The 11,940-nt window shown below is 39.9% G+C and overlaps 1 protein-coding gene, 1 long non-coding RNA gene and 1 pseudogene across 2 annotated transcripts; 1 reads left to right on the top strand and 2 right to left on the bottom strand.

Annotated features, from left to right (window-relative positions):
* Positions 1-7,373: 7,373 nt before the first annotated feature.
* LOC115665845 (putative disease resistance protein RGA1) lies at positions 7,374-9,419 on the bottom strand. Its single transcript, XM_056305687.1, has 2 exons — positions 7,871-9,419; positions 7,374-7,776 (listed from the first exon to the last, which is right to left on the bottom strand). The coding sequence occupies exon 1, from the start codon at positions 9,406-9,408 to the stop codon at positions 8,005-8,007; it is 1,404 nt and encodes a 467-aa protein (XP_056161662.1). The 5' UTR covers positions 9,409-9,419; the 3' UTR covers positions 7,374-7,776; positions 7,871-8,004.
* A 26-nt stretch (positions 9,420-9,445) lies between these two features.
* Positions 9,446-11,223, bottom strand: LOC115665846 (putative disease resistance protein RGA4; annotated as a pseudogene).
* LOC130135871 (uncharacterized) lies at positions 11,193-11,578 on the top strand. The gene is made up of 2 exons (XR_008815051.1): positions 11,193-11,311; positions 11,416-11,578. It is a non-coding gene; the product is annotated as an uncharacterized LOC130135871 (long non-coding RNA).
* Positions 11,579-11,940: the final 362 nt, after the last annotated feature.

Here is an 11,940-nt window from a genome sequence, read left to right as displayed (position 1 = left end):
ATGGGGTAAATTTTGTAGAGATAATGACAAAAAGCCAAAAAGATTTCCAAAAGATGTTCCAACTCGTTGGAATTCTACTTTCCACTTGCTTAATGAATCTTTAGCATATAAAGATTTATTATGTGCATTCATTTCTAATAATATACCTCAGATTAATTTATATCCACAAGAGTGGCATATTTGCCAAAAAAATTTAGATCTTTTAAAGGTTTTTAATGATGCAACTTATACTTTGTCTGGTGTTTATTATCCTACTACACATTTATTTTTAGTAGAGTGTACTAATATTGTCGGAACTTTTGATGAATATGAAAATGATGTTGAATTACAACATACTATAGTTGCAATGAAAATGAAATGGCTTCATTATTATAGTGAAATTCCCATGATTTATTTAGTTGCTTGTGTTTTTGATCCGCGTTGCAAATTGGATGGCTTAAATGATTTTTTGTGCGTGCGTATTATCAATGTTTACATTATGATGTGACAAATGTTACAACCATAGTACGTGAGGTTAAAAACGTAGTAATAGAATTATATAATGAATTTTATACTAAATATAATTTAGGTGATATTAGATCTTCTCAATCTACGGAGATACAAAATGACAAGACAGTAAAATTAGTAGAGGGTACCAACTTTTATTACATAGACAAAAAAAAAAGGGAGTAATAGGAAATATTTCTGAATTAGAGAGTTATCTAACCATTTTATTTGAGTTTATCAAGCCGAAGGTGGTACAGATTTTTTTATTTTGGATTGGTGGAAGAGGCACGCAAGCCAATACCCAATCCTTTCTCTTATTGCAAAACAGATTTTTTCAACCCCTTGTTCCACAGTTATGGTCGAACAAGCATTCAAGGCCGGAGGTAATATTTTGAACAAAAATCGCTCAAGATTAGATCCAGAATCAGTGGAGATGCAAGCTTGTGTTGCTGATTGGACGAAGGCTCAATACCGGCAACAAGAGATAGATCAGAATAATGAATCCGAATTCTTTAACGACGGAGATACTACCGCTACCAGTATCGGTACTAGAACGGGTAGTGACGATTGAGGGTAAAAGAACTATTGGAGTTGGCAAATATTTCGGGAACTTTTGTTTCTCATACCGGGTACGCCCACGTGAGCTTAGGGAAACCGAAATATAATCCGACGATATGTGACCTCTGGTCCCCTGCGCACGGAATGCTTAGGTTTTGGGATAATTTTAGGGTATATATATTGTACTCCTTTTTTTTTAAGATCGTTGTAACGAATTGTAATGTGCTTAATGATAATTTATTAAGTTGAAGCCCTCTCTTTCTCTCTTGTCTTTTTGTCCCCAAATTTGAGTACAATTTACATTTTAATCACAATTTATATTGAATAATGTTCTATCACAAGAATAGTATTTTTTAAATTTTTTTATTTTCATTTCTGTTTTTCCTTTTTCTCTTTTGTCTTTTTCCTTGTTTCGTTTTTTAAAATTATAATTTATATTTTAATTTTTTTCTTCCTCCGCGGCCGGCCATGGCCGGGCCGGCGCGGAGGTCACCGGGCGTCCGGGCGAGGGGGCCCTCGCCGGCGTCGGGCGAGGCGGCCTCGCTCGGGCTGGCGAGGCCGGCCGCCTAGGCCGGGCGAGGCCGGCCTCGCCGACGCCGGCAAGGCTCGGCCTCGCCCGCAATCGCGAGGCTCGACCTCGCCGGCGTCGGGCGAGGCCGGCCCTCGCCTGAGGCCGGCGACCTCCGCGCCGGCCCCGGCTATGACCGGCCGCGGAGGAAGAAAAAAAAAGAAAAGGAAAAGGAAAAGAAAAAAAACAGAAAAAAAAAAATCGGAACCGGCCCGGAACCGGCCGGTTCCGGTTCACACTTGGCCACGAACCGGAACCGCCGGTTCCGAACCGTGGCCACCTCTAGACTGCTTTGCCTCTTCCAGGGTGAACAAAGTATCATACGCCAGGGTGTGTAAGAGCTGAATGAATCTGAACAGAAGGTGAACAAGTCAAAGAACGGAAAGTTCGTGAGAACTTGGACGGACCAAAGAAAAGTAAACAAATGGATAGAACTAGAGTCGCCAATATGTTTGGAATGACCGGAGGATAATTAGTGAAATGTCGTACTATAACAAGAAGAGTGAAAGGACTGAAGGATCATAGGTAGAAGCAGCTCCTGCTGTCGACGGGGTGGAAGACGTGTGACGTGCTTCTATCACCTGATTAAGAAGACCAAAACCTCCTTTGATAATCAAAAGTTGATAGCCAGTTTCAAAATCTGGACTACACTGAAAGTAGCCAAAGAAAAATCACAGCAATTTTACCCCTTTTATGCAACCACCCAGAGAGTAAGACTCTTGAGAGAGGCAGAAGCCCCCAATTTGAGTAACCTTCTTTCTACCCAGCAATAGCAGACTGTATGGGCAGTCTGCATGCTCGCGAAGGAACTCTTGTCCAACGAGTATTTGATCAAGAAGAGGAATCTCCAATGGCTAAACCAAGGGTCGTAAGTCTTTAAAAGATTTAGGGATATATTCATTAGAAGTCCTAAAACTTGTTACGAATGTGCAATTGAGTCCTAAAACTTGCAAAAAGTGCAATCAAGTACTAAAATTTATCAAATTTGTTCAATCGAGTCATAAAGTTAACACCGTCCAATTTGGTTAACGAAAAATGCTGACGTGACGGTCTTATTATTTTTTCTATCCGACATGGAGATGACGTGACTTTTTTATATTATTTTAATACTAATTTATTTAAATTATTTTTAAAAAATAAGCTCAAATTGAAAAAAAAAAACACAGAGAAAAAAAAGAAAAAGGAGAAGGAGAGGAGAACAGGCAGGGTGGAGGGGCACCCTCCCCGCCGCCGCCCCACCATTGCTAGGAGGGGCCGGCAAGGGTAGGGGACAGCAGGCAGGGGTCGTCGGGCTCCAGCCAGGGGCCGGTGATCCTCACCAACGGCAGGCAAGGGCTTGCACGCCCTCGACCAGATCTGGGCGAGGGGTCACAACCCTCCCCCAAATCCGGGCAAGGGCCCGCAGGCCCTTGCCGCCCTAGCCGGGGCCCGGCGACCCCTGCTAGTCCTCCTCCTCCTTTCTTTTTTTTAAAGCTTTTCTTTTAATTTAATTTAAATAAAATTAGTACTAAAAACTAAATTTGGGCCAAAATGAAGTCGTTTTAGTCTTATGTTTCACATTTTAGCTGCATCATCGCCACATAGGAAAGAGAAAATATTAAAATATGCCACATAAGCATTTTCCATTAATAAATTTGACAGTGTTAACTTTAAAACTTGATTGAACCAATATGACAAGTTTTATGACTTAATTGCACTTTTTGCAAGTTTTAGGACTTAATTGCACTTTTGCGACAAGTTTTAGGACTTCTAATGAACATATCTCAAAGATTGTTGAGGAACGTGACAGAATTTGAAAGAGCTTCTATTTTCCATTTGTCTTGAAAGCTCTCGTGCTCATAAAGTGTTCACTTCTTGTATTCTAATTTGTTCTCCTTTAAAAGGGTTCGTGTATTGTAACCTGTGATCAGAGAGTGTTTAGAGTGAAAGCGGTGCTTATGTTTTAGTAAAGTTATCTAATAGTTTTGAGTAAAAGCAGCACCTACTACTATTTGTGACCTCTGAAGGTTACTAATGGAATTTTCAACATAATATTTTATTGTCAGTAAGGGAGAGTAGATGTAGGCTTGATTATAGGACAAACCACTATATATCTACTTGCAAAGTCTTATATCTTTTTAATTAATTCATTTACTTGTTTACTAGAAGAATCGGGACCTGTTTATTTGTCTTCGCCTCTATGAAAGTACTCTTGTAAGTATCAGGAGAAAAATTTTAAAATCTGTAATCTCCCCTCTAGGTTACTAGGTAGTAGTGTTAGTCCTAACAATTGGTAGCAAAGCTTGATTGCTTGTTCTCTGAAATGTTGTATTTCTAAGCATAAAGATATTTGCAAATGGCTAACATGGTTGGAGCTTTGTTCGTTGAAGGTCAATGTATTTCTAGACCTCCCATGTTTGACGGAACTAACTATGGGTATTCGAAGTGCAGAATGAAGGTCTTCATTCAATCCATGGACTACCCACTATGGAATGCCATTGAAGGAGGAACATTTGCTCCTGCCCCTCGGAGAGTTCAAATTCCTGTAATTCCTGTAATTCCAGTAGATTCAGTTGAAGGAGAAGAACCAGCTACTCCTGCCAATGGTATTCCACCTCCAGGAGTCATTCCTCAAGAAGAACAGACCAGAAGATTTACTCTTAATGCCAAAGCGATTCATAGTTTACATTGTGCTTTCTCAACATCAGAATTTAACGGAGTTTCTTCTTGTGTGACAATAAAGGAAATATGTGATAGACTTGAAGTCACCTTTGAAGGGACTGACATAATCGGAGAAACCAAGATGAACATTATCCTAAGAAACTACAAGATATTTGAGATGAAGCAAGAAGAAAGCCTCACCTTGATGTACACGAGACACACTGACATTAACATTGGTATTGCAAGCCAAGGCAAGACGTACACCAATGCAGAGAATGTCAACAAGTTGCTGCAGACTTTTCCGAAGGAATGGAGCCACGTCAAAACTTCAATCCAACAAGTACTGAGGATTCAACCTCTATGAATGCATAAATTGATATGCAGTCTGATGGTCTATGAAGTTGTGCTCGAAAAATGATGAACACATCGCAAAAGGTAAAAGTTAATTGGTTTTAAAGTTGACACTTTTGATGCGGAAAGTTGATCTCCACGCATTTAACCCCCTCGCTCAAAGGTTGACGCGAACTTCCCCGCCCTTAACCTCCATTATAATCCAGATCAAGGTTGGCTCGACCGATGTGGAGTTCTCTATGGCTGAGCTTCATGATGAGCTTGAGCTCGGCATAGCCTTTTGTTTTGTTTCAAAGTGGGCCATGGCTGCAAGCTCGCGTGGCCGAGCTCTGAGCAGAGCTCGCATTTGAGCTTGAGTCAGCAAGGGGCAGTAGCACAAACTCGAGCTCGCATTAGGGAAAGTGGCAAGCGTGGGTGTTGAGTGGTCCTGGACTTCTCTCACCCCAAAAGTTAGTTCAAATGGTAAGACTTTCCTTCACACTTATAAACTAATCACTAGCCCCTTCTACAACTAATGTGGGAAATCCTAAACAATCTCTCCCTCACACGTCAGACCTTGGGTCGGAGCCGCGGCAACCCGTATCTCTTCCGTGTGACTGTTGGGTTCAAACTTGTTGGAAACCTAGGCTCTGATACCAATATTGTGGTCTTGGGCATCTCTCACCCCTAAAACTAATTCAAAAAATGAGGCTTTCCCTCACACTTATAAACTGACCATCAGCCCATTTTCACAACCGATGTGGTTCAACCTCAACAATCTCTTCCCTGCACATCGGGCCTTGGGTCGGAGTCGCGACAACCCGTATCTCTCTCGTGTGATTATTGGGTCCAGACTTATTGACAACCTGGGCTTTGATACCAGTGTTGGGTGATCTTGGACCTCTCTCACCCCAAAAATTAGTTCAAAGGGTGAGGTTTTTCCTTACACTTTTAAACTGACCACCAGTCCCTTCTACAACCAACGTAGGACAACCTCAACAGTGGGTAGCGCAATGGCGGCGAGTTGTGGTAGACACGGTGGCAACGATTTATTTTGTAGGTGGCTGCTGGGCTGGGGAGTAGTTGACGGCTAGGGTTTTCTGAAAGAGCGGTAAATTGGTCTTGCAGAACTTGGGGTTTTATCTGGAGATGGAAAGTGTAGATTTCATAAAGTGGGAATGCCGATTGATACGGCTCCAAAAGTTCAGGACGATTTTCCCTTCAAAATTTCACTTGTATTGAAGAGTATTTACAAACCATTGAATACAAATTGATAATACCTTTGTAAGTTCTTGACTTCATTGGTAATAATTGTTTTAAATAGTAAAAATTAGTTGATATCTAACTTTTGAGTTTGACTTGGCTAAATTCCTTACCTCACTGTCAACTAACTACTTTTTTTTTTTTGGTTCTTGTCCTACTCTAATTCTCAACTTACTTTCAGATTTTTACTCTATCTCTTTGCAAAACATGGGAGTCAAACCCCACACCTGAAACTAAAAGTCTCCACCCTTAGCCCACTTTGAAAAGGTGAGTATTCGAACTTCTCACCTCTCCCTTCCCATTTGAGAAGGGTGGCTACTAGGGCAACTCCTAGTAGTTAACTAATTACCTTATAAGCGGGTCTACATTGGTTACTTGGCCAAACATTAGTAAATTGAAGTGTGTGATGGTAAATGAATACAAATTGCTAAATCTCTTTGTATGTTAGCACTGTAAGATTTTATTATGATGCCAAATTTCTAAATAGGTTGATAACTTACTAGTTATTTTTACTTTGGTAAATTTCTTAAATTGTCGGCAACTTATCGCCTTGAAAGCAAGCCTACCACGATAATTTGACTAGTACAACTTTGTTTTGACTGGTTAATATCTAAACTTGTTGATAATTTACTACCCTAAAGTTGGGCCAACATTGGTAACTTTGTCAAATATGAGTAAACAGGAATGAGAATGAATAAGCTGATTACAAATAGTAAGGTTTTTTTTTTTTGGTCAAATAGTAAGGTTTGTTGAAGTAGTAAATTTCTAAACATAGTGATAACTAGCTTTTGGATTTGACGCCTGTAAACTCCTTACATTGTTGGTAAATTACCATCAGAGTACGAAGCCAACAATTTGTTGGTCCTGTAAATCAACCGATAGGATCTATAGTTTACTAGCGAAATTCACGGCACAAGAATGAAGTTGAATCACAATAGCCATTATGAACGGCACTGGTAGCCGTCCCTGAAAAGCTAGCAACGGCTTCACAAAGCAGTCGCTAAATCCCTTTAGCGGCAAGCTTAGGCGACAACGGGGCGACAAGCCTTGAGCCATCACTTAAGTCCATTCGGGCAGGTATTCTTGCTGTTAGGGATAGCTTTGTTCTTCACCGATTATCGTCTTTTTAATAGCTATCATTGTGAAATATATAAATTTTAGTTAATTAAATTAGAATGTCAATTGATAAACGCCATATATAAGTCAGTGTTATAGATCGAGAATGAATGTGAAATTATGTTGCTGCCATGAGTAGCGAAACCACTTGGATCCTTTCGAAGATTATTATAACTTAATGCGAGATTAAATTAAGTAAATCTACTGCATATCTTGACATAGTAATTACACTGAGAAATTGTGTCAATGTGAAAAGGAGGGTAAGAGAAAATCAAAGAATAGTCAAGGCAACGTGAAAACAAATGCATTTGTCGAAGTTATACTAGGTTCAAGCAAGCCAAACGACCAAACAAGCAATTATTTCCTTAAAGCCGTGAACGGATGATTCTTCAGTTTCATTACGCAATTAATGGAAAAAAAAAAACATCGATTCATCTATGAGAGTTTTCATTGTCAGCTTCCACAATCATGGGACTATGCATGCATTGTACTCCTTGTGAAATCAAATAAGTAGAGTTCACACTATATCTATGGCATGATTCCCGAGCCAAATTTAAGAGCTCGGAGTTGGTAGAGAAGGAGCATGAGTTTTCTTTGTTTTCCTCACACTTTTGGATAAATCGAGCACTTAGTTTAGGGGCATCCCATTGGGCGCCATATGAAGGAACAACGTGGATATTTCCTCACCGTGTAAATACTTGCGTCCAAGGATGTGTCCAAACCATTCGGTGATGTTTTTCCCAATTGAATCAAGTATCGAAACACAATTCAAAAGAAATTATTCATGTAAATTCTGAGAAAAAAGGACCACATACCTACAAAAAAGATAAGTGGAGAATTTCTAGTCATAAGAGATGATCGTAATATTCGAGCTCATGAATTATGTGCGGGATATGAGCAATCTTGTACCAGTCCTCGCCTGCATCTTTTTTGCACCGCTCCTCCAAATCTGGGCAAGCTGCAATTCTTAGGTGACTAAGGGATGCGATCCTTCGCATCCCTTCAGGTAATGACGTCAACAAGGGGCACCGGATGATTTCAAGCTATTGAAGTGATTGAAGAGCCTCGATCTGCTCTGGTAAATCCTTCGAATTTAAGTACCTGTAAATACGAAGACTCTTGAGATTGCTAACCTGTAGAACCCACTGTGGGAGAGATGCTAGTTTGGGAATGTCAACTAGGTCCACAAACCGGAGACTCTTCAATCCTTGTAAATCCAAGATGTTATCGCTTTCGTCTTTGGATAAATTAAGCTCCTCACAATACCAAAAAGAGACATTCAACAGGTTCGTTAGATGTTGCATACCAAGTGAGAGGGAAGTTGACCGATGACAACTGATGCTAAGATCTTCAAGTGAAGTAAGACTTTGGAAACACTTCTCGGGCAAACATTCTAGAAAATCCATCTCTGAGATATCCAGACTCTTCAACTTATTAAGGCCAAATATCTGATTTATCAACTCTAGGTTGACCTTACTCAGCATTAACTCCTCAAGATGTGGAGTTAGTGGCATGGCTTTCAAGTTTTGGCAGTAACCGATCTGTAATCTTAATAAACCAGGAAATGGTGTTGTGATGAATGAATGGTCTGGCTCGAAGTATTCCAATTCATCCAGCCCCCAAATACTTAAAGACTTGAGGTGAGGTAGTTGGCCCAATTGAGGGAGATATTTACATCTTCCACATTGCTGCAAGTGTACCTCAACTAAATTTGGCAAGGAAAACACAAGGCTATCCATCAACCACCTCGGAAAGCTCTTACCTTTATATCCATTTATCTTCAAGTTCTGCAGGTTTGAGTGCGGCATCAGTCCATCTAATAGAGCTTCATCTCTATCCCCGATTACTGCATCTTCAGTATCGAGATAGACCCATCGAAGTTCCAAAGATTCTAGAGAATGCTTCCCTATTAAGTTTGCAGCCTTGGATTCTTCTATTGCATTTGCCACGTGTCCCAAATTTTCAATAGTAAGGCTTCCCCCAATGTTATTAAGCCCATTTAGCTCCCCAAGTCGGCAATAATTCTTAGCAAGAGCTTTAACTTTGGGCAAAATGAAGCGTGTTAGTCTATGCAAAGAACTTAATTGCCCTAGTCCATGTGGCACATAACTAAGTTTCCAACATTCATTTATGTCTAGATTTCGAAGGTTGACTAACTTCCTTATACCCCTTGGCAATTCTTCAAGGGCAAAACAACTATAGATATTAAGTGTTTGCAAATTTTGCAATCTTGTAATGGAGTTAGGAAGCCTTTTGAGTGCATTATTGTGAGAGAAATCGAGGTACGTGAGATGCTTCAACTCACAAATGGACCTCGGCACGTTCTTGATATTCGCGGCATGTAGATCCAAGATGCGCAAGCTCTTGAAACTTTGAATGAGTTGGCGTAGATCTACTTCGCTTGTTGGTTCTCTTTGTTCCATTTCCCCATATGTAGGTTCGGGCATAGCAGAAAGAAATGTTCCCCATATGTAGGTTCGGGCATAGCAGAAAGAAATGTTCTCAGTGAACTTGCTTTCAAACGTGAGATTGGAAGTTCACGCATCAAATTGGAAGTCAAACCATGAGATATATGACGAGTTCTTTCAAGTATGGATTTTGTGTCTTCCCATGCCACCCAACACTCAGTCCCTGCAACTAAGCAAGCTAGATCGTGAATCATATCATGCATCTTGCAAGTCTCTGTGTCTTTTTCATAATCTTGGAAGAAGTTACTTGAAAGTAGATCCATAAAAAAACCCATGAGCAATGTCTTCTAAATGCCGACTTCTATTTAATGGCTGGATAAATCCTTCTGCCACCCAAAGATTGACCAAAGTCTGCTTCTTTATCCTATAATCTTTGGGAAACAATGAACATAGCGCAAAACATTGTTTCAAATGTGAAGGAAGATGGTCATAACTTAGCCTAAGAACAGATACTATGCGGTCTTCCCTTTGAGACACTTCTGGGAGCTCATTATCTTTGAAATGTAACCATTCGGGTTTAGTTTTCTTAAAGAATAGTAAACTCCCAACGGTTCGAACAACCAATGGAACCCCAGAACACTTTCTAACTATCTCTTTACCAATAGCTAGCATGTCAGGATCCTGCGTCTGCTCTTCTTTTCGACAAGCCATTTGCATTAATAAATCAAGAGATGCACTTTCAGATAAGCCGCCAAGAAAATGAGGCGAAGTAGTGCCGGTGATCTCCACAACCAAAGAAAGACGAGCAGTTATAAGTATCTTGCTTCCTCTAGCACCTCTAGCCAATAATGTTTTCAAGCTCAGCCATGTTTCTCGTTCTGCACTCCACAAATCATCTAAAACTATAAGATATCTCTTTCCATCAATTTTTGCCCTCAGTTCACTTTGCAACTGTTCCATCACAACCTCGATTTTTGTCCTCTGTTCACATTGCAACCATTCCATCACAACCTCATTCGGTTCTTTCTTCTTTATACAATGTATCATATTTTTCGCTATTTTTTTAACATCAAAGTCATTAGAGACACAAACCCACATTTGCAAGTCAAATTGTTTACTAACCATCTCATCATTATATACACATTGAGCAAGAGCCGTTTTTCCAAGCCCGCCAATACCAACAATTGGAAGGATGGCAATGTGCTCTTTCACGTCTGAATCCAGTAAAAATTTCATAATCTTCTACTTATCATCATCTCTCCCTTTAATATCTCCCTCACATATAAATGAGTGCGTCTCCTCTCTTGCTCCACTCTCTCTCAGGGCGCTCATCCAAGTGAAATCCCCTATCAGCCTTAGTTGCTTCTATTCTCTCCCTCACTGCTCTTACCTTTCTACTCATCTTCAGTTTAAAAGCAAGCTGGTTTGAACTTGAGAAAAATGCCTTTACCTCCTTGATCATTTCATTGTGGCCCCTTAGTTCTCGTCGCATGGCTTCTATGTTGAATTCTTCAAGCACATCCTGCGCATCATAAAAAGCATCTTTCAGTTTCTCAAGCCAAACTTGGATTTGGCGACTCCTGTAGTATTGCTCCTCTGCATCGTCCAGTACAGCCCGAAGCGTAGAGACTGTCTTTGAGCTTCTCAAGTTCATGCTTGACGCCCCATAACTTTCCAACTTTTTCTAGTGCCTGAGGAACCAGATTAGCAATGATCTCTCCAGCAATGCTCCCGATGACAGCTTCCGCCATTTTTTGTTCTCTCTCTCTCTGAACGAGAAGATATTACTCCAGTCGCTTATGAGGCTAGAGACTTCTCGGGATATGTATAACAAGTTCATGTTCAAGATAGGAATCCTCCTCAGCCACGCAAAATAGAAGATGCTGCACCAGTCAACAATGCATATGGGACCCACCGAGGTTGGGTCGGAGTTCCGTGAATGGTTTGTCTAAAGACTTTTCGTGCTTCTTGCTTTTAAAAGTCTAGCATGCTTGCAAGGGCAACGAAGATGCTGGTGTTGAAGTGACATAGATATTTATTTAGCAGGTTGTTTTTATTTGACAGTTTCCTAGGCCCAGAAGCAAAAGGAGAGTAGGACCAAGTTGAGAAACACATTTTCCATGGTATTGTTGTCCTATCGCCGCCGTAAAAGGTCCTAAACACATGATAAATGCAATATCAACCAATCCTCCAAAGTTTTATGCTGTTACTCGAGAATTTTATCTATTTAATAGTTGTAATGCATCGAAATATATATCTTTCCCATAATTCATCAATATAATCGAATGTCACATTATTTCAACGCAATCAAAATTTATTTAATCAACCACGCATAACAAACCATATTATAAATCATATATGAGACAATATTAAGGATCTAACCTTTAGGCTCAAAGGTTCAACGCCCTAATATATCTTAATTAATGCAATGGAATAATAACCTAAGTTTTTGCTATTAAATAATATGTATTTAGAACTATATAATAAAATTAAAACACCATATAAAATAAACAAACCTAGACTTACCTTAATTAGATTTAACATAGATCATCAAGGATAACTTCAAGGAAT

Source organism: Syzygium oleosum, unplaced genomic scaffold, assembly GCF_021117445.2.
Source record: "Syzygium oleosum isolate NSW1041296 unplaced genomic scaffold, Sole_v2.1 Sole_v2.38, whole genome shotgun sequence".
NCBI classification, from domain to species: Eukaryota; Viridiplantae; Streptophyta; class Magnoliopsida; order Myrtales; family Myrtaceae; genus Syzygium; species Syzygium oleosum.
Note: the sequence above shows the minus strand (reverse complement) of the source record. Positions and strands in the feature narration are given on the sequence as shown.

Bases quoted from the DNA above. Each gene is read 5' to 3' on its own strand.
- LOC115665845 (XM_056305687.1), bottom strand. From the start codon at position 9,408: ATGCCCGAACCTACATATGGGGAAATGGAACAAAGAGAACCAACAAGC.